This window comes from Lonchura striata, chromosome 27 (genome assembly GCF_046129695.1).
Source record: "Lonchura striata isolate bLonStr1 chromosome 27, bLonStr1.mat, whole genome shotgun sequence".
In the NCBI taxonomy this organism is placed as follows: domain Eukaryota; kingdom Metazoa; phylum Chordata; class Aves; order Passeriformes; family Estrildidae; genus Lonchura; species Lonchura striata.
In genome coordinates, this window is record NC_134629.1 from 5,976,340 (window position 1) to 5,996,942 (window position 20,603).

Genomic DNA, 20,603 nt, shown 5'->3' on the forward strand with positions numbered 1-20,603 from the left:
GGCAGGGTGGGGACCCGCGGGCAGGGTGGGGACCCACGGGCAAAGCAGGGCTGGGTGGGACCTGCAAATGCTGGAGAATCCCTGGGAAGGGAGGAGTAGGGAGCCAGTTCTGGTCCTTGGCCCGGGAGTGGTTCCGGCTGTGCTTCGCTTTTCCATTCATAGAATCCCAGAATCCCTGAATGGTTTGGGTTTGAAGGAACCTTAAAATCACCTTCCAACACCTCACCATAGGCAAGGACACCTTCCACTCTCCCAGCTTGCTCCAAGCCCCGTCCAACCTGACCTTGGACACTTCTAGCGTTCCAGGGGCAGCCCCAGCTTCTCTGGACACCCTGTGCCAGGGCCTCCCCGCCCTCACGGGGAGGAATTTCTTCCCAAAATCCCCAAATCTCCCCGATTTCAGGTTCGCTGCAGTCCCGCCGATCGGGGTCCCGCGTGCTGCGGCGCCCCCTGGCGGCCAAACCCGACCCCGCCCCGCCGCCCCCCGAGCCCCGCCGCCCCCCGGGCCCCGCCGCCCCCCGGGCCCCGCCGCCCCCCCGATGTGCCCCTGAGACACCCCCGGGCCCCACCGCGACATGTTCGACCCCGCGGGACCCCAGGCCGCCGGCTACAGCGAGTACTGCTGCCTGCACCCACCCCACGGGCCAGCCCCCGCCGCCCCGGGACCACCAGGTGGGTCATGGGGGGGGCTCCAGGATCCGGATCCACCCCCCCCCGAGGTCAGGGGTGTTCCGGGGGTCCCTGTCCCACACCCAACTCACCTGTCCTCCTTCCTGCAGGGCTTGATTTCCCCGTGTGCCATCAGCCTGGCCACCGTGGGTATGGGCTGGCACCAGGAGCTGAACACCCCGCTGATGGTGAGTGTCCGGTTTTGGGGGCCCGTGGGGCAGGAGGGATTCCGTAGAGGGGGTTAAGCATCTCTCTGTTCCAAATCCAAAGTGAGCTGGCACACTCGGGGCACTCCTGCAGCCTCCAAACACCAGCTGTGAGTCTTTGGGCTGGCTCCAGCACCCCAGGACCTTGCTGAGGGCAGTGCCCCCTGCTCTGCCCCCCCACCCCCCCCAGGCTCCCGGTTCTCTACGCCCCGTGGTGCAGGAAAGCTGGGGAAGAAGCGGGCACTGTCCATCTCCCCTCTGTCCGACTCCAGCATCGACCTGCAGACCGTGATCCGCACCTCCCCTAACTCCCTGGTCGCCTTCATCAACTCCCGCTGTGCCTCCTCCGGCGGCTCCTACGGCCACCTCTCCATCAGCACCATCAGGTGGGCACCTGCCCTCAGCCCCCTGGCACCTGGGAGCCTGGCTGGGAGCTGAGCGCCCGTTCCCACCTTGGGGAGTGCTGGGAGAGCCGGGAGCAGGGTGGGACGGTGGGAAGGGGCAGAGCTCACCCTTGTCTCCTGACGGTGTCACCTGCTGGTGGCTCTGCTCTCCACAGCCCGTCCCTGGGGTACCAGAGCCCGCCTGGGCAGCAGAAGGGCCAAGGCCACCTGTACACGCCTCCCCCACCCTGCAGCACCCACGAGCTGCCCACGCGGCCGGGGCTGCTGCACCAGGCACCCACTCGTGGGGCCCTGAAACACTGCCAGGTATGGGGGAACCCTGGGAGGGGGAGCCCTGGGAGCTGTGGGTCTGTGTCAGAGGGATTTGTGTGAGAATGGATCCCTGGGAGCTGTGGGTCTGTGTGAGAATGGAGCCCTGGGAGCTGTGGGTCTGTGTCAGAGGGATTTGTGTGAAATGGAGCCCTGGGAGCTGTGGGTCTGTGTGAGAGGGGTTTGTGTGACAGGGATCCCTGGGAGCTGTGGGTCTGTGTGAGAATGGAGCCCTGGGAGCTGTGGGTCTGTGTGAGAGGGGTTTGTGTGACAGGGATCCCTGGGAGCTGTGGGTCTGTGTCAGAGGGGGTTTGTGTGACAGGGATCCCTGGGAGCTGTGGGTCTGTGTGAGAGGGGTTTGTGTGAGAATGGATCCCTGGGAGCTGTGGGTCTGTGTCAGAAGGATTTGTGTGAAATGGATCCCTGGGAGCTGTGGGTCTGTGTGAGAGGGGTTTGTGTGACAGGGATCCCTGGGAGCTGTGGGTCTGTGTCAGAGGGATTTGTGTGAGAATGGATCCCTGGGAGGAGAATCCCTGTGAGAGAGGGATCCCTGTGAGAGGGGATCATTCTGAGTGTGATCTGAGTGAGAATGGATCCCTGGGAGCTGTGGGTCTGTGTCAGAGGGGTTTGTGTGACAGGGATCCCTGGGAGCTGTGGGTCTGTGTGAGAATGGATCCCTGGGAGCTGTGGGTCTGTGTGAGAGGGATTTGTGTGAAATGGAGCCCTGGGAGCTGTGGGTCTGTGTCAGAGGGATTTGTGTGAAATGGATCCCTGGGAGCTGTGGGTCTGTGTCAGAGGGATTTGTGTGAAATGGAGCCCTGGGAGCTGTGGGTCTGTGTCAGAGGGGTTTGTGTGACAGGGATCCCTGGGAGCTGTGGGTCTGTGTGAGAGGAGATCCCTGTGAGTGGCGTTCCATGTGAGTGGGGATCCCTGTGAGTGGGGTTCCATGTGAGTGGGGATCCCTGTGAGTGGGGTTCCATGTGAGTGGGGATCCCTGTGAGTGGCGTTCCATGTGAGTGGGGATCCCTGTGAGTGGGGTTCCATGTGAGTGGGGTTCCATGTGAGTGGGGTTCCATGTGAGTGGGGATCCCTGTGAGTGGGGTTCCATGTGAGTGGGGTTCCATGTGAGCTGTGCATCCATGTTAGTCCTGTCCCGGTGCCCATCTCCCTGCTCACTGCTTCCCACTTCTCCCACTGCCCGGCAGCAGCTGAAGCTGGAGTGGAGCCTGAGCAGCCCCCTGAGCGCCAAATTCCCAGAGGAGAGATCTGAGGGCGACATCTCCAGCCCGGCATCCACAGGCACCCAGGTACATCCCAGGCCATCAGATCCCCTCTCCCATGCCCCCAGTCCCAGCACCAGTCCCGTGGGGTCCCACCTGGGAGTGCCCAGCTCTCCCTGCCCCCCCAGGACCCCTTGCTGGGCATGCTGGACGTTCGGGAAGAGCTGGAGAAGGAGGATGGCAAACCCGAGTGTGAGGCTGTGTATGAGACCAACTGCTACTGGGACGGCTGTGCCAAGGAGTTCGACACACAGGAGCAGCTGGTGCACGTGAGTCAGGGGCCGCCAAGGTGTTCCCACCCCAAAATCTGCCCCCAGGCTCTGGGCAGCATCCCCCTGGATCAGCTCGTGATTCCTCCTCCCAGGTCCCATCCACCCGCCCTGGGAACTCACCATGCTGCTGGAAGTTCCCTCCTGGGAAGGGAGGGATGTGCATCCCCCAGTTCTCCTCAGCCACTGGTGCTTCCAGACTTCCTCCTTTGCTCCAGCTTTCCTTCCTCCAAGTGTCCTGTATCTCCCTGACCATCCTTTGGACTACCTTGGCCGCTCTGGCTGCTCTTGGACCTCCCAGAGTATCCCTCAAACATCCCCTGCGTTCTCTGCCTCCTGCAAACACCACCTGACCTGTTCTCCCCCAAACTCTGGTGTCTCCACCTGCCATCCCAGTCCCTCCATGTCCTTTCTCCCATCCCAGTTTCTCCTGTATCCCTTCTCCCATCCCAGTCTGTCCATGTCCCTTTCTCCCATCCCAATCTTGCTTTTATCCCTTTCTCCCATCCCAATCTCTCTTTTATCTCTTTCTCCCATCCCAATCTCTCCTGTATCCCTTTCTCCCATTCCAGTTTCTCCTGTATCCCTTTTTTCTCATCCCAATCTCTCTTTTATCCCTTTCTCCCATCCCAATCTCTCCTGTATCCCTTTCTCCCATCCCAGTCTCTCCTGTCCCATTCTGCCACCCCAACCCCTCCACCCCCTTTCTCCCACGACATTCCTGCACCTCCCTGTCCCTTGTCCCCCTCCCCGGTGCCGCCAGTGACGCTGCTCTCCCTCCGCAGCACATCAACAACGAGCACATCCACGGGGAGAAGAAGGAGTTCGTGTGCCACTGGGCCGCGTGCTCGCGGGAGCAGCGGCCCTTCAAGGCTCAGTACATGCTGGTGGTGCACATGCGGCGCCACACGGGCGAGAAGCCTCACAAGTGCACGGTGAGACGCCGAAAACTCCCCCAAAGTCCTGGGGGAACGATTGGGGACAGGGGAGAGCGTGAGACGGGGTCAGGTGGGTCGGGTTATGCTCTTTTTTTGATTTAGAGTGGGGTAACTGAGAGGCGTTTTAAAAACTTTTATTCTGTTTTCAGTCTTGTGAGCATTATAACGTTATAATTCGCACCATCACAATCTGAAGCTAATTATTTCTTAATTATAATACACCATAAGCATTTCTTGGCCTATCAGCTTTTACTACACCAGACTACAAATACTTTAAAACTAATCATCTAAAATTACCCCTCCTAAGTCCTACTACAATGCATCTTTCATAGTTCTATTTCTCCAAAGTATCCAGTCTTATTTACAAGACCACCCTTTAAAACTTATTTCTAGTTTAATTTCTCTCTCAACAATGTCCATCCTATTGTATAACATTTTTAAGTCAGCATTTCCTGTCTCAAAGTTTGCATACAAATACCCACTACATGAGCCTTCTGCCAAGCTTTAAGAATTTTTTTAAAAATCCATTTCCCACGCAAATGTGGCAGCTGGAGCCCGGGTGGCAGCAGGGGGTGGGCACAGGTGGGTACAGGCATGGGGCTCATGGAACTTTTTGGGTTAGAGGCACCTTAAACTCATCCCATCCCACCCCCTGCCATGGCCAGGGGCACCTTCCACTGTCCCAGGCTGCTCCAAACCCCATCCAGCCTGGACTTGGGCACTGCCAGGGATGGGGCAGCCCCAGCTGCTCTGGGCACCCTGTGCCAGGGCCTGCCCACCCTCACAGGGAGGAATTTCTTCCCAACATCCCATCTAAACCCAGAGTCTCATGGCCCCAGTGCTGTCCCGTGCTTTGGAATGTTGGAATGTGCTCCTGAATGAAATCAGGATGGGGAGCTGGGTGTTGCTGGCAGTCCCGGTTTGGGCTTTCCCCGCGGGGCTGCCATGGGCAGGGACAGAAGGAGGTGGCACAGAACAACGCCAGGGTGAAGGGCTGTGCCACAGTGTGAGGGTGCACTGAGCAGGGCGGGTGTGCTGGGAGGTGAGATGTGGGTCCCTGGCAGACGGGACGTGGGATGACGTGGGATGACAGTGGGTGACGTTGGGATGGCGTGGGAAGAGGTGGGATGATGTGGGATGACGTGGGATGACATTGGGATGATGTGGGATGGTGTGAGATGACGTGGGATGATGTTGGCATGACGTGGGATGACGTGGGACGACGTTGGGATGGCGTGGGATGAGGTGGGATGATGTGGGATGGTGTGGGATGACGTTGGGATGACATTTGGATGATGTGGGATGACGTGGGACGACGTTGGGATGACGTTGGGATGACGTGGGATGACGTTGGCATGATGTGGGATGATGTGGGATGATGCGGGATGATGTTGGGAGGACGCTGGGATGATGTGGGATGAGGTGGGATGATGTTGGGATCACGTGGGATCACGTGGCATGACATTGGCATGATGCGGGATGACACGGGATGACACGGAATGACGTGGTCCAAGTCCTGGTGATGGCGTGTGACACGTCCCACCTGCTCTGCCCCAGTTTGAGGGATGTAACAAGGCCTATTCCCGCCTGGAGAACCTCAAGACCCACCTGCGCTCGCACACGGGCGAGAAACCCTACGTGTGTGAGCACGAGGGCTGCAACAAAGCCTTCTCCAACGCCTCCGACCGCGCCAAGCACCAAAACCGCACCCACTCCAACGAGGTATGGCCCCGGCAGGGCTCCCGGTGGGCTCCCGGATCATTCCCGTCCCCTGAGGGCTCCTCACCTCCCTGTGTGCCCCAACGCCCTCTTTTCCTGCTTTAAATGTCTCCTTCATCTCCCTCCTTCCTCTGCCTCCCTGAGCTCACCGTGCGCCCTCCACGGGGACTCGCCCGCTTTCATGCCACCCTCAGCTCTCTGCTGCCCGGGGGGCTTTCCTTTTGAGGAGGGGGCTGTAGCTGGGGCTGACAGCCTCCCTCCTCCGTGCCCGCCGTTTTCCGGGGCAGAAGCCGTACGTGTGCAAGATTCCCGGCTGCACCAAGCGCTACACGGACCCCAGCTCCCTGCGGAAACACGTCAAGACCGTGCACGGCCCCGACGCCCACGTCACCAAAAAGCACCGAGGGGACGTGGGGCCGGGCCGGGCACTGCCCACCCCCAGTGCCCCCCCGGACATGAAGCAGGAGAAGGATGCAAACGGCCCCGGCGAGGCTCGGAAGGACGATGGGAAGCTCCTGGTGCCCGAGCTGGCCTTGGTGAGGACTGCGGGGGTAACGGAGGAAGGAGGGAGGGTTTGGCGGTGGGAGGGCATCCCCAAGTGATAGGACAGGAGAAAACAGCCTCAAGCTGTTCCAGGAGAGGCTTGGGTTGGATATTTGGGAAAATTTCTTTGTTGTCAGGCACTGGAATGGGCTGTGCTATGGAATCACCGTCCCTGGTGAAGTGTCCTAAAAACTCCGGGGTGTGGCACTTGGGGACGTGGTTTAGCGGTGAACACAGCGGTGTTGGGTTAATAGTTGGATCTCAGAGGCTTTTCCAACCTTCATGATGACTCCAAGTGTGTCCTGGGTGCTTGACCACCTTTGCCATGGCCGTGCTCTGGTTCTCCCCAGAAGCCGCAGCCCAGCCCAGGTGGGCAGTCCTCGTGCAGCAGCGACCACTCGCCCCTGGGCAGCACCACCAACAACGACAGCGGCGTGGAGATGGCAGGAAACGCCGGCGGCAGCTACGAGGACCTGTCCACTCTGGAGGACGTGGTGCCCGGGGAGCCCATGGGCACCTCGGGGCTCATGGCCCTCCACAAACTGGAAAACCTTCGCATCGACAAGCTGAAGCAGCTGAGGAAACCAGCGGCTTCCAAGGGCCTGAACCTGCCACCCATCCCCGGAGCCGGTGAGATCGGGGTGCCTCTCCCCGTGGGTTGTGGGGCCTGGCCTGTGGGAAGCGTGTGCACAGGTCGGGTTGGCAGCCAGAGGTTTCCATGCCTTGCTGGGGTTGGAAGTGGACCCCAAAATCTGGGGAAATGTTAGAGCCCTAAAGGGGTTCCAGGAGAACTGGAGAGGGATTTTGGACAAGGGTCTGGAGTGCCAGGACCAGGCAGAATGGCTTCACGTTGGAGAAGAGGGCAGGGTTAGGTGGGGTATTGGAAGGAATTCTTCCCCGGGAGGATGGGGAGGCCCTGGCAGGGGTGACCAGAGAAGCTGGAAGCATCCAAGGCCAGACTGGAGCAACCTCTCTAGTGGAAAGTGTCCCTGCCCGTGGGACATGGGTGGTTTTTAGGATCCCTCCAAAGCCAAACCATTCCATGATTCCGTGATTTTTCCAAACGAATTCAACTTCTGCTAATCTGTTGCCACCTGCTCCCTGTCCTCACGGGCTCTAACCACGGAACAGACACATCCCAGCTCTGGAGGTGGCTCCTGTCCCTGCTCTGAAGTGCCACTCTGTGTTCCGGGCTAACTCCTCCTTCTCTCCCTCAGGCCTGCCCGGGGAGGTGCCCGGTGTCCCGGTGCCACCCCCAGCCTCGCACCGGCGCATCGCCGAGCTGTCGGCGGCAGAGCTGGGCTTGGTGGCGCCGGGCGAGCGCCGGAGCAGCGGCACCAGCACCGTCAGCTCTGCCTACACCGTCAGCCGCCGCTCGTCCCTGGTGTTGCCGTACCTGGCCGGGCCGTGCCCGAGCGGCGAGGCCGGAGCGGTGCCCGGCGGGACGTGCCCGGCGGACGGCTTCGATGCCACCTCTCCAGACGAGTCGCGGCGCTCCGGCGACGTGTGCGGGGGGCTGCCGGGGGTGGGCAGCCTCACCCCGGCACAGCGGTACCGCCTCAAGGCCAAATACGCCGCGGCCACCGGCGGCCCACCGCCGACCCCGCTGCCCGGCGGCCACGGCGGTGTGCCCGGGGGCTACCCCGCGCCCGCCGGGCCGCGCTGCGTCGCCAACGGCTTGTTGAGAAGGCACAGCTCCAACGACCACCCCGGCTACCCGGGTGGCGTCCCTGCTCAGCTGGTGCCCCGGCACGGCGTGAGACGGGCAAGCGACCCTGCCCGGACGGTGGCCAAGCCTCCGGCCGTGCCCAGGGTGCAGCGGTTTAAGAGCGTGGGCAACGTGAGCGTGCCAGGCGTGGGCAGGACGGCGCTGCAGCCCCTGGGCGGCTCCGAGGCCAACCTGCAGCGCCACGGCTTCTCCCCACGGCCCCCCAGCATCACCGAGAACGTCTTCTTGGAGAGCATGGGGGGCCCCGGCCCCGAATCCGGCCTGCTGGACATGGATCAGTACCTGAGCTACCCCGAGGAAAGCTTCCCGTGCCAGGGCACCGGTGTGGAGCTGCAGGGTGGCATCTACGGTGCTCAGCGGACCATGGTGGGGACGCACGGGGACATGGAGGAGGGGCTGGAGTTCTCCCTGCCGCAGTGCCAGATGAACCAGCGCTTCCCCAGTTTGCCTGCTGGGAACGGGGCTGTGCCGGAGCCCTGGGATGGATCCCCCCAGGGCCCGCTGGGGATGAGCTCCAGGCAAAGTGTGGCTGCTGCAGCTCCCGCCATGCCCGGGCCGCACTGTCCCCACCAAAACATGGAGTACCCCCATCCCAGCGCCTGCGGGCAGCATCCCAAACTGGTGAGCTCATGCCAGGACCAAGAATTTTCCGGGGGGCATCGGTTTAACCGGCTGCAGATCAAATCCGAGCAGCGGTACCCAGCGCCGAGCCCAGCACTTGCTCCCTGCCCCGGTGCCAAGCTGGCCGGGCCCCCGGCGTCCCCCGCTGCCTTCGGCCACGCCGTGGACGTGGGGCCGGGCGGGTTTCCCCCCGTGGGACCCGCGCCGGGCGGGTACATGGGCATGGCCAGCCCGGGCGCCCGCAGAGCCCCGACCCCCACCCTGCAGACCAAAGAGGTGATGGTCCGGAACTACGTGGAGGCGCAGCAGGCGCTGATGTGGGGGGAGCAGCCCCACTCCAAGGGCAGCGTGGCAGGCGTGGGGCTGGGCAACGAGCCCGGGCAGTGCCAGGCCGTGCCAGCCCCGCCGTACCTCAGCCCCAGGTACTGCAGCTACCAACCCAAACCAGATCATCTGCAGAGCCTGGCAGAGCCCCAGCACCTCCTGAGCCCGCCCTGCTTCAACCCCGAGATGATCCCGCACCCTCCAGGTGGCCCGAAACCACCGGCTCACCAACCCAGCCTGAGCTACCCGAGCAGCCTGGCACAGCCGGGGCACGGCTACGATGGGGTGGACGGTGGTGCCCGGCGCCTGCCGCGCTTGCCCCCCGCCCGCCCCGTGCCCGAGGGGTCCGGGAACCTCCCCCTGTACTACCCAGGCCAGGGCCCGCATGGGCAGGGGGGCAAAGGTGGGCACAAGCTGCTGGGCCAGGGGGCAGCGAGCTGCGGGGGGAGCGGGCACTACGGCGCAGAGGGACCCAAGGGCACCTCCTGCTACTACCTGGACTCGGGGGAGCAGGTGGCCAACAGCTTGGACTCGCTGGACCTGGAGAACACGCACCTTGACTTCGCTGCCATTGTGGAGGACGTGGAGACCCCCACAGCACTGCCCGGACCCCCCGGCCCGACCGGGGGGCTCCTGCTGCCCTCGTCTGGGGGTGCCAACATGGCAGTGGGGGACATGAGCTCCATGCTGAGCACGTTGGCAGGGGAGAGCCACTTCCTCGACTCGCTGTCCTAACGGGGGGTACCTGCCATCAGGTGGGCACCTCTGTGCCAGGGGTGGGTCCCAGAGTGTTGGGCAGAGGTGGGAATCCTTCCCACACCCAGGTTTGTGCCCGGGGGGAAGGGGGAACACCCCCGGAGCCCCCCCCTTCTCCAGTCTCTGAGCGTCACCCTCGTCCAGGAGGGGTCCCAGGCACAGCCCCAAGCCTCCAGGTGACTCTGGCGTGGGGAACTGGTTTTACTGGGCGCCTCGGAGCTCACCCCGCTCGCCCCGCTCGGGACAAGGCGCTGCCCCCGCGCAGCCTGAACCCCGAAACCAAAGAGCCCCATCCCAGTGCTCCCAGTGCCCCCCGCCCCAAATCCCAGTCTGTCAGGACTGCAAGCGCCCCCAGCCCTGCTCCAGGGGGGCAGCTCCCCAGAGGTGGGGGGCGGGAGGGGGTGCCTGTACATAGTGTTCATACCTGTCTGTCTGTCCGTCCGTCTGTCCCCCCCAAACCTCCCGGTGTGAGAGCAGCAGCAGTGCCACCCCCTCCCCTCATTAAACCCTTTCTCAGGGGACTGGGACTGTGTGTTTGTCACCCTGCCGGGGGTTTGTCACCCTGCCCGGGGTTTGTCACCCTGCCGGGGGCTCCCGGCTCGATCTCGTCCCGGGGAGGGACATTCCTTGGTCCTCTGTGACCAAAACCTCCTGGCAGCATCTTCCCCTCCCTCGGTCAGGAGCTGCTCCTGAGGTGTTGCCGTGACTGCAATTAGCGTTTCAAAGAATGCAAACGGCTTAAAATAATGATATTCATTAGGCAAAAAAAATAGGTTAAAATGATCCAGGTTTCAGGCGGAAAAATGAACTAAGATAACGTAATTAATCATGGGGGGGAAAAAAACAACCCAGCTTAAAATAATGCAATTTTATATTATTTTGTTTGTGTAATTAATGGTGCAAAAAATTGCATAAAATAATGCAATTAATTATGCCAAAATTCCATGAAATTATGGAATTTTGTATAATTTGCTATAACACAATAATGCAAAAAAATACTTAACACAATTGATGATGAAAAATATACTTCAAATGCGATAATGCAGCATTTGCTTAAAATAAGGCAATTATGTGTGCAGGATTTGTTTCAGTAACGCAATTTTGCATAATTTGATTAAAATAATTCAATCGGCAGTGCAAAAAATGCTGAAAATAACGAAATAATGCAAAAACTTGCTTAAAATAGCAAAACTAACAAGCAAATCTTGCATTAAGGCAGTTTTGAATAATTTGGTTGAACGCAATTAATCATGCAAAGAAAAATGCTTAAAAGAACTCAATTGTAGAAATCAGGGTGTTTCCCCGCACACCCGGAGGCTCGTCACGATGTAATTAACCCATAATTAATCCGTAATTAACACGGAATTAATCCGCGGCAGCGCTCGGGCCGGGCGGGTGGCGCCCTCTGGCGCTCCCGGTACGGAACGGGCGCGGCGCTCCCGGTACGGAACGGGCGCGGCGCTCCCGGTACGGAACGGGCGCGGCGCTCCCGGTACGGACCGAGCGCGGCGCTCCCGGTACGGAACGGGCGCGGCGCTCCCGGTACGGAACTGGCGCGGCGCTCCCGGTAGGGACCGAGCGCGGCGCTCCCGGTACGGAACCGGCGCGGCGCTCCCGGTACGGAACCGGCGCGGCGCTCCCGGTAGGGACCGAGCGCGGTGCTCCCGGTACGGAACTGGCGCGGCGCTCCCGGTAGGGACCGAGAGCGGTGCTCCCGGTACGGACCGAGCGCGGCGCTCCCGGTACGGACCGAGCGCGGCGCTCCCGGTACGGAACGGGCGCGGCGCTCCCGGTACGGACCGAGCGCGGCGCTCCCGGTACGGAACGGGCGCGGCGCTCCCGGTACGGAACGGGCGCGGCGCTCCCGGAGGTGCCGCCCCGGTCCTGCGATGCTCCGGGAGCACCGATCCGTCTCCGGACGGAGACTCCGTGAGCCTGGAGCCCTCCGGGATACCGGGCGTGCCCGTCGGTCCTCTGCGAGTCGCGGGGTCCCAGGAGGGAGCGGGACCCCCGGGGATTCAGAGGTGGGTGGCACCTTCCCCGAGGCGGTGGCACCGCAGGGGACAGCGCTTGGGTGCCACCGGAGCCGCCAGCCCCGGTGTAGCCGGTGTTTGTTGCAGGAGGTGAGACCCCCCCAGCCCAGGGTGGGAGTCGTGGCGGTGAGAGGGGCCCTGGGATGGAACGGGACCCCGGGGACGCAGATCCCCCCTCAGCCGGGGGCTGCTTCCCTTTCTGCCCCACTCCCCGTGGCGGTGACACCAGAGGGGACAGCGCTTGGGTGGCACCGTGCCCACCAGCCCTGAGGACAGCCGGTGCCAGCTCCGGGGGCACGAGGGAAGCCGGGACCCCCGAGGCAGCGTGGGGAACACTCGATATTAAATACAGCTGGGGTTGTGGTTGGGAGAATAATAAATAGGCAATAAATAGCGATAAATAGTGGGGGGACAAGGCACAGGGACACGCTGCAAAGGCACAGGGACACACCACAGCGTTCTCCCGTGGTGCTGACAGCAGGAATAGGAATTGGGGCGCTCCCAGCCCCCCTGCTCTGCTCCATGCCCCACCCAGGACGCAGCAGGGTCTGGCAAAACCCCCACCATGGAGTCGGGGCCATCAGAGCACCTTCTCTCTGTCACTTCCCCGCTCGCTCCTTGTGCGACTCCGTCACCACTTGCTGCAAGAGGAGAATTTGGGGATCAATCCCATGGCAGGGTTGGGCCTCTCAGACAGGGCACCCCCAAATCTCACCTGCCCGTCCCGTGTCTCGATGGTTTTGATGAGCACCATCCTCCGTGCTGGGCTCTCCGCAGGCTGGGGCTCCAGCACTGGGCACAGAGGAGCCATCAGCACCCTGTGCCCTGCCAGACACCCTGGGCAGGAGCACAGGGACCTGCCCATACCCACACAGGGTCTTTACCCCAAAGGAAAGACCCCCAGACATAACGGGGGACCCCCAGCTCGTCGCTCACCTGAGCTCCTCATGCTGAAGGAGGGGGTGGGCTGCAGTGGGATGGTGATCCTGGGGGGAGAGGGGAATGAGGAGGGGCTGGGTCTCCTGGACATTGCCAGTGACCCTGACTCTTCCACATTCCAGTCTGTGACCCATATGCCAGCTCAGCCGGGGGCTGTGCCAGGCTGGCACCTGGAGCGGAGCTGGAGGCAGCTCCCCCACCATCCCCTGGCCTTGCCTTTATCTCGGCAGCAAGAAGCTCCCATGGGAACCTCTTGTTTTCCTGTGGGAACAAGGCCTGGAGCTGCCTCCTCCCAGGAGAATCCCACAATAACCTGGATGGCTCAAGGCGGGGGACCTTCCCCCCTGGCAGTGGGGGCACGCAGCGTGCCAGGCTCCCCTCACCGGCTCTCCTCGCCCTCCAGCAGCTTGCGGTACGTGGCAATCTCGATGTCCAAGGCCATCTTGACGTTCAGCAGGTCCTGGTACTCGCGCAGGTGCCGCGCCATCTCCTCCTTCATCTGCTGGATCTCCTGCTCCAGCCTCCCCACCACATCCTGGTAGTTCCCGATCTCCTCCCCGAACTCATCCTCCATCTCCTGCATCTGCCGCTGCAGCGCCTCGTTCTGCGGGGGGAGAAGGGGCTGCCAAGGGCCGGGCTGGGGTCTGGTTCTTGCACCCCCCTCAGACACTCCCCGGCTCTCACCACGCTCTTCAGCCCGTCCACCTCGCAGGTCAGGCTCTGGATCTGCCGGCGGGACTCGTTCATCTCCTGCTTGGCCAGCCGCAGCGCCTCGTGGTTACGGTTTGCTGCATCCGAGAGGTCGGCGAACTGCGGGGGCACGGCGAGTCAGGGCTCTGGGAGGGCTCAGCCGCCCCAAAATCCCTCCCAGCCCCGGGTACCTTTGACTTGTACCACTCCTCGGCTTCCTGCAGGTTCTTGACGGCGATGCTCTCGTACTGGGTGCGGATCTCCCGCAGCGCAGCCGTCAGCTCCGGCTTGCACACCTCCACCTCGGCCAGCCCCGCCGGGCTGGGGCCGCTCACCTCCAGGTCCCGCAGCTCCTGCGTGGGTGCGTGGGCATCACGTCGTGGCTCAAGGACCTGACCTGTTCCCCCTCCCCACCCCATCCCACCCCGGCCCCCACCTCCTCGTGCAGCTTCTTGAGGAAGCCGATCTCGTCCATCAGCAGCTCGACCTTGCGCTCCAGCTCCAGGCGAGACAGCGTGGCGTGGTCCACGTCCTGTGGGAGAGGCTGGGATGAGCTGCAGGGCAGCGTGGAGAGGATGAGGTGATCCTGGAGCCCCCCCGGGGTGGTGGTGGTGGTGGGCACAGGTTCAGCCCCACCCAAACCCTGTTTTTGCCCTGGCACACGCAGGGCTGACCCAGCATCACCCCAAACTCCAGCTGGAGACACCCAGGAGCTGAGGAGGGAGGGAGGTGTGGAGGGACCCCTGCTTTTGGGGCCAGACTGGGGCTACCAGTGTGCACAGCCCTGGGGGTACCAGGGACACAGAGGGTGCTCAGCTCTGGGGGTCCCATCCTGGCCCCCCAGGAAGGTGGGACCCTGCTCCGATTGGTGTCATTCACACCACCAGCACCTCCGAGAATTGGGGTTCCCCAGGTTTATTCCCAGTCCCCTCCACCCACGGATCACCCACGGATCACGGGTACCGCATGGGGAGATGCGAGTGCCCTCACCTTGCGGAACAGCACCAGACTCTTCTCGGCATCCTCGCGCTTCTGTGTCTCGTCCTGCAGCCTGGGGACAGCCGGGGATGAGAGGGAGGTGGAGGTGCAGACCACCTCCTCCTGTTGCACACACAGCGGGGGCGATGGATGGGGCGACCCCCAGCGCTCACAGCAATCCCCTCCCGGTGTCCCCACCCTTGCCCTGCCCCTCCCAGTGCCTCGCCCTTCCGCAGAGCCCACATCTCCCAGTGCCTCCCAGTGCCTCCCAGTGCCCTCCGTGCATCCCGGGTGCCTTTCCCAGTGGCTGCTGAGCCTATCCCTTCCCAGGGTTCTTCTTCCGCGGACATTCACCAGTCCCTACCCCGACTTCCCCGGGGCTCCCCCATCCCCATCCCGCTGCGTCCTCCTGTCCCCATCCTGGTGCAAGTTCCATCCTTCCATCCCATCACATTCCTCATGCCAGGAGATCCCCCAGTCCCTTTCTGGAACATCCCCCAGTCTCCATCCCGACACATCCCCGGTTCCCACTGCAGTTCATCCCTCATCCCAGTTCATCCCTCATCCCGGTGCATCCCTGCTCCCCGGCACATCCTCCAGTCCCCACCCCTGCATCCCTCATCCCGACGCATCCCTGATCCCCATCCTGCCGCCTCCCCCGGCCCCACCGCCGGCCCACCGCTGCCTCAGGGCCGCCAGGTCGGTGGCGAGCCCGTCCCGCTCAGCCTGGAGCCGGTCCCGGTCGCGGCCGAGGCGCTGCAGCCGCTCCCGCAGCCCCCGCAGCTCCCCCTGCACCAGCCCGGTGCGGGGCCCGGTGGCGGCGGTGGCGCGGCCCAGGGCGGCGCGGAGGGTCCCGTTCTGCCGTTCCAGCGCCCGCACCCGCTCCAGGAAAGCGGCGAAACGATCGTTCAGTGCCGCCAGTTCCTCCCGCTCCGCGCCCCGCGCTGCCGCCGCCGCCGCCAGCCGCTCTGGGGCCACGGTGAGTGGCGGCGGCATCCCGGGCTCGCGGTCACGGCGGCTCATGGCTGCACCGGGAGGGCGGCGGCTGCCGGTATCGGCTGTTTATAGCGGACAGCGGCTCCGCCCCGCCGGGGGGACCCGGGGGTACGGGACAGAGAGAGGGGAGGGGTCTCCCAGCCGGAGGGAGGATCCGGGGCCGCAGATTTCCCCTCGGAGGGGCGGGGAAAGGGGTTGGGGGTGGTCGGGGACACCCCTCGGGATGAGGGGCAGGCGCTGCAGGACGTAGGGCCGCAGGCATTCTCCTTCAGGGGGGCTCGGAGACCCCCTTGGGATGGAAGGTGAGGGGCTGGTGGGGTGCAGGCAGAGGAAGCCAGCAGCGCCAGGGGTAAGCGGGAGAGGATCCGAGGGTGCCCGGGAGACACAGGATCCCCCCCGGTGCTGCATCAGAAGGAGAGACCCTTATGGGATCCCCCCCCAGCAGCATGGGGGTACAGACCCCCCCAGCTGGGATGCAGAGAGGGTCTGGGGGCTGCAGGGCTCAGGCAGAGCACCCCTCTGAGCTGGGTCCCATCCTGCACGGGGTGCTCAGCATGCAGGGAGGGGGGACCCTCTCATGCACCCCCCTCCCTTTCTGTCGGGGCCGCGGTGACTCGGCTCCGCGGGAGCTGCCATGCGCGGGGCAGCGCAGGACAGCGAGCTCTGCAACCCCCCCGAGCCGCCCCTTTCCGGGCAGCTAGGGCGGCACTTACGGGAAGGAGTCGGTGCCCTGCCCAGAGGCTGTGGGGAGGGTCCCCCCCCGCCCAGGACCCCCCCCCCCAGCTCTGCAGAGAACCGCACCGAGAGTGGCTCTGTGCCAGTAGCAGCATGACACCACGTCCAGCCCGTCTGCACCAGGCTCTGGGCAGGACTCTAGGGACGCTCAGGGGTACCCCCCCCCCTCACCTGGTGACCCCCAGTGCCAGCAGAACGCTGAGGAGGACGTGAGCCCCCCACCCACTGCAGGCAGCCCAGCACGGCACTGCCAGCTCATAGCACAGGACCCAGCCAGGGACCCCAACCCCACACCACCCCCCAGCCTCTCCCAGCATAGCCCCTGTGCCAGCTGGCAGCAGGGCCGGGCAGCCAGCCCAGCTGAGGCCCCCTCCTCCCGTGGGACGTCCCCCCAGGTCACCACAAGGCAGATTGTCCCAACACAATGAACGAGGCAGCTTTGGAAGGAGGCATTTTAATGAGCGGCACCACAGTGTAACACCAGAGACAAGGCACTAGTATTCTTCCCCTTCCTCATCGCCCTCGATGCTGTCAGCCCCCACCTCCTCATAATCCTTCTCCAGGGCAGCCATATCCTCACGGGCCTCTGAGAACTCACCCTCCTCCATGCCCTCCCCCACGTACCAGTGCACGAACGCCCGCTTGGCGTACATCAGGTCAAACTTGTGGTCCAGGCGGGCCCAGGCCTCGGCGATGGCCGTGGTGTTGCTCAGCATGCACACGGCGCGCTGCACCTTGGCCAGGTCGCCCCCGGGCACCACCGTGGGCGGCTGGTAGTTGATGCCCACCTTGAAACCAGTGGGGCACCAGTCCACAAACTGGATGGTGCGCTTGGTCTTGATGGTGGCGATGGCGGCGTTGACATCCTTGGGCACCACGTCCCCGCGGTACAGCAGGCAGCACGCCATGTACTTGCCGTGCCGCGGGTCACACTTGACCATCTGGTTGGCCGGCTCGAAGCAGGCGTTGGTGATCTCTGCCACCGTCAGCTGCTCGTGATAAGCCTTCTCAGCAGAGATGACCGGGGCGTAGGTGGCCAGAGGAAAGTGGATGCGGGGGTAGGGCACCAGGTTGGTCTGGAATTCTGTCAGGTCGACGTTCAGGGCTCCGTCAAAGCGCAGCGAGGCCGTGATGGAGGACACGATCTGGCTGATGAGGCGGTTCAAGTTGGTGTAGGTGGGACGCTCGATGTCCAGGTTGCGGCGGCAGATGTCGTAGATGGCCTCGTTGTCCACCATGAAGGCGCAGTCGGAGTGCTCCAGGGTGGTGTGGGTGGTGAGGATGGAGTTGTAGGGCTCCACCACGGCCGTGGACACCTGCGGGGCCGGGTAGATGGAGAACTCCAGCTTGGACTTCTTGCCGTAGTCGACAGAGAGCCGCTCCATCAGCAGGGAGGTGAAGCCAGAGCCGGTGCCACCGCCAAAGCTGTGGAACACCAGGAAGCCCTGCAGCCCTGTGCACTGGTCAGCCTGCCAGGTGGGAAGAGGAAAACAAGACTAAAGTGTCAGTAATTCTGAACTTCAGCTGCTTCTGACTTGCCCAGAAAGGCAAATATTCCTCCCAGGATGGCAAATATTTATCCCAGGATCTCAGGCCCAGGGATAGGTCCAGGGAAAGGGACCCCTTCCTGAAGGGATTTGGGGACACTCAGTAGAGATAAGGAGGATCATGTTTATTCCACACAGAAGAAGTTTCTCCTCACTGAGGCCACATGAGGATAGTATTAGGGTGTTCCAGCCCCATGGCAGGAACAACCAGGTTGGGGGACAAGGTGGTCCTAACCTTACACGTTCTACACTGACTCATGGTGGATACCCCAGCTCTTGGGGTACAACCCAGCAGGCTCTGGAAGTCAACCATGGCTTCACCCCCTTTTTCCAAAAGGGTGCAGCAGGAACAGGCTCTTATCACACAAGAGCCCACGGGCAGCCAGCTCAGCCTTTGATGTGCCAGGAGCTCCGGGAGCAGAGCCGCTGGCGCAGCAGGTCCGGCCACCCCGGCGCCAGACCCAGCGTGGGAACCAACGGTTCAAAGAGCTTGGGCAGCCACACCAGTCAAACCAGTGCTGCACCAGCACCCAAACCATCTGTCCTGGCCCCCCTGCCCTGGCCATGGGGCTTCCCACACTCCTCCCCTTGGCAAGGCTTAACACTGGGCTAGGATAGGGCCAGCAGGTCCCTTGTAGGACAGCCCCACCCTCTGCCCCGAAGTGCCCATGGGCTGAAAGAACCTGCCCAGGGACACCTGGAGCTTCCCTTTGTCCCCACATCCCCCGCAGAGATGAACCCACCCCATGAGACCCCACAGGACACTCACCAGCTTGCGGATGCGGTCCAGGACCAGGTCGATGATCTCCTTCCCGATGGTGTAGTGCCCGCGGGCGTAGTTGTTGGCCGCATCCTCCTTGCCCGTGATCAGCTGCTCGGGGTGGAAGAGCTGCCGGTACGTCCCGGTGCGCACCTCGTCTGCGGGGACAGCCCCGGGCCCCGTTAGCGCCCGGCGCCCGCCGCCAGCGCCCGCCCCGCCGGCCGCCCCCCGCGCCCTCACCGATCACCGTGGGCTCCAGGTCCACGAACACGGCCCGGGGCACGTGCTTGCCGGCGCCCGTCTCGCTGAAGAAGGTGTTGAAGGAGTCGTCCCCCCCGCCGATGGTCTTGTCGCTGGGCATCTGCCCGTCGGGCTGGATGCCGTGCTCCAGGCAGTACAGCTCCCAGCAGGCATTGCCGATCTGCACGCCCGCTTGGCCCACGTGGATGGAGATGCACTCGCGCTGCGGGGGCACGCGGCACCGGGTCACCCCTTTTGTCCCCTCTGTCCCACCCCAGCACCCACCGGGCTGGCACCCAGCTGGGAAGGGTCCCTGCCCAAGCCTGGCTGGGGCCAGATCCTGCCCGGAGCTGTTGCAGGGAGTGCTCAGTTCTGGGGGTCCCATCCTGCCCCTCCCCACTGAGGGGCTGAGCAATAACGCGCTGGGCACAGGCTCAGCCCCCCCAAACCCTGTTGTGCCCTGGCTCACGCAGGGCTGGCTCAGCTTCACCCCAAACTCCAGCTGGAGACACCCAGGAGCTGAGGAGGGAGGTGTGGATGAACCAGACTGGGGCTACCAGGGACACAGAGGGTGCTCAGCTCTGGGGGTCCCATCCTGCCCCCCCAGGCAGGTGGGACCCTGCTCCGTTGGTGCCATTCACGCCACCAGCACCTCCCGTGAGCCAAGAATTGGGGTTCTCCAGGGTTATTCCGGTCCCCAGCATTCCCAATCCCCTCCACCCACAGATCACACAGCGGCAGGGACACTTCGGTCCCTTCCCAGGGGGCTGCTCATCATTTATGAGGCAGCCCTGGAGCTCACGTGGAAGAACGTGGAACGTTCCTCACCCTTGGAACGTGGAGCCAGTCTGTTCTCCACCAGCCCTTGCACAACCCCGGACTGTCCCGGTGCTGCCGCAGCCCTGAACCGCGGTTATGGGCGCCTGGCAGCCAGTTCCAGCCGGGCAAGAGCAAACTCTGCTGACCGGGAGGACTTTCCTCGTGGCAGCCGCTCGTGGTTGTGGAATCTGCCCCGGCTGCCATCGCCCCACACCGCCGTGACTCACGCCCACGCGTGTCCCAGCGAACAGAGCCAGGAGAGGGTGGCAGCGGGGGTGCCCCCAAACCCTCTCTTGTCCTGTTCCTCTCCCGAGGGGGGCTGCGGAGCCGTGTGTAGTACCCGCGTGGGAGCCCAGGACTCGCGGTGCCACTCGGCGTGTCCCCACGCATTTAGCAGGGAGCCCGGGGAGGATCGGCACAGACCAAAGGTGGAAGCACCCTGGGCAGCGACCCCCGCCTGGGGGGGCACCCCCCAGCACCCCCACCTCAGGTCCTACCCAGCGCGAGCAAGAACTCGGCAGCCCCACGGGGCGCCCTGAACTCGCGAGGAACTCCCAACCCCTCCAGCGCCCAGCCCCACGTGCTGCTGGGGACGTGGGGGGGCCCCGGCACGCAGCCGCCTCGCAGCCCCCCGCGCTGCCCGGGGGTCCCGCACTCCCGGGGGGTCCCACCCCGCTCGGTGCCCCCTCGGGAAGCCCGCAGGCCCCCAGCCCTCACCATGGCCGCTCGCTGCCCGAGCTGTTACGGAGCCGTTGAGGAGGGAGGCGGCTCCGTCCCGTGGGGTACCCCACTTATACCCCGGGGGCGGGGCTTCGGGTGGGCGTGGCCATGGGCGTGACCCGCGTGGCTTTGCTCCGCCCCCGGGCCACGCGGTGCTCCGGCCACGCCCGCCCCGCCCCGCCTCGATTCTGATTGGCCGGTTCGAAAGTTGGGGAGTGCGTGTGCGCGGTGACGTCAGCGGAGCGGAATGCGGTGGGAGGGAGGCGGGGAGGGGCGGGGAGGGGCGGGGAAAGGGCGGGGAAGGGGCGGGTTCTCGTGGGAGATGGGCGTGACCATGGGCGGGGAAAGAGGGGCGGAGGGTTGGGGGCCCCGAAGGTTG

At 63.7% G+C, this 20,603-nt stretch overlaps 3 protein-coding genes across 3 annotated transcripts; 1 reads left to right on the forward strand and 2 right to left on the reverse strand.

Annotated features, from left to right (window-relative positions):
- The first annotated feature begins 567 nt into the window (after positions 1-567).
- GLI1 (GLI family zinc finger 1) lies at positions 568-9,746 on the forward strand. Its single transcript, XM_021542484.2, has 11 exons — positions 568-672; positions 780-857; positions 1,066-1,261; positions 1,435-1,585; positions 2,794-2,895; positions 2,997-3,137; positions 3,923-4,072; positions 5,633-5,797; positions 6,082-6,330; positions 6,688-6,967; positions 7,555-9,746. The coding sequence occupies exons 1-11, from the start codon at positions 576-578 to the stop codon at positions 9,744-9,746; spliced, it is 3,801 nt and encodes a 1,266-aa protein (XP_021398159.2). The 5' UTR covers positions 568-575.
- A 2,412-nt stretch (positions 9,747-12,158) lies between these two features.
- Positions 12,159-15,457, reverse strand: PRPH (peripherin). Its single transcript, XM_021542506.3, has 8 exons — positions 15,087-15,457; positions 14,420-14,480; positions 13,866-13,961; positions 13,621-13,782; positions 13,424-13,549; positions 13,123-13,343; positions 12,737-12,786; positions 12,159-12,592 (listed from the first exon to the last, which is right to left on the reverse strand). Exons 1-8 carry the CDS (start codon positions 15,428-15,430, stop codon positions 12,432-12,434), a joined length of 1,221 nt encoding a protein of 406 aa, XP_021398181.2. The 5' UTR covers positions 15,431-15,457; the 3' UTR covers positions 12,159-12,431.
- A 1,119-nt stretch (positions 15,458-16,576) lies between these two features.
- Positions 16,577-20,263, reverse strand: LOC110477082 (tubulin alpha-1C chain). The gene is made up of 4 exons (XM_021542505.3): positions 20,222-20,263; positions 18,686-18,908; positions 18,455-18,603; positions 16,577-17,607 (listed from the first exon to the last, which is right to left on the reverse strand). Exons 1-4 carry the CDS (start codon positions 20,222-20,224, stop codon positions 16,633-16,635), a joined length of 1,350 nt encoding a protein of 449 aa, XP_021398180.1. The 5' UTR covers positions 20,225-20,263; the 3' UTR covers positions 16,577-16,632.
- Positions 20,264-20,603: the final 340 nt, after the last annotated feature.

Coding starts and splice junctions, on each gene's coding strand:
- GLI1 (XM_021542484.2), top strand. CDS start 576: ATGTTCGACCCCGCGGGACCCCAGGCCGCCGGCTACAGCGAGTACTGC. Junction 858..1,065: donor AGCTGAACACCCCGCTGATG/GTGAGTGTCCGG, acceptor CACCCCCCCCAG/GCTCCCGGTTCTCTACGCCC. Junction 6,331..6,687: donor TGGTGCCCGAGCTGGCCTTG/GTGAGGACTGCG, acceptor GGTTCTCCCCAG/AAGCCGCAGCCCAGCCCAGG.
- PRPH (XM_021542506.3), bottom strand. CDS start 15,430: ATGAGCCGCCGTGACCGCGAGCCCGGGATGCCGCCGCCACTCACCGTG. Junction 14,481..15,086: donor CTGGCGGCCCTGAGGCAGCG/GTGGGCCGGCGG, acceptor GGCTGTCCCCAG/GCTGCAGGACGAGACACAGA. Junction 12,787..13,122: donor CTGGAGGGCGAGGAGAGCCG/GTGAGGGGAGCC, acceptor CTCTCCCCCCAG/GATCACCATCCCACTGCAGC.
- LOC110477082 (XM_021542505.3), bottom strand. Junction 18,604..18,685: donor CCTGGAGCCCACGGTGATCG/GTGAGGGCGCGG, acceptor CTGTCCCCGCAG/ACGAGGTGCGCACCGGGACG. Junction 17,608..18,454: donor TGGACCGCATCCGCAAGCTG/GTGAGTGTCCTG, acceptor CCCACCTGGCAG/GCTGACCAGTGCACAGGGCT.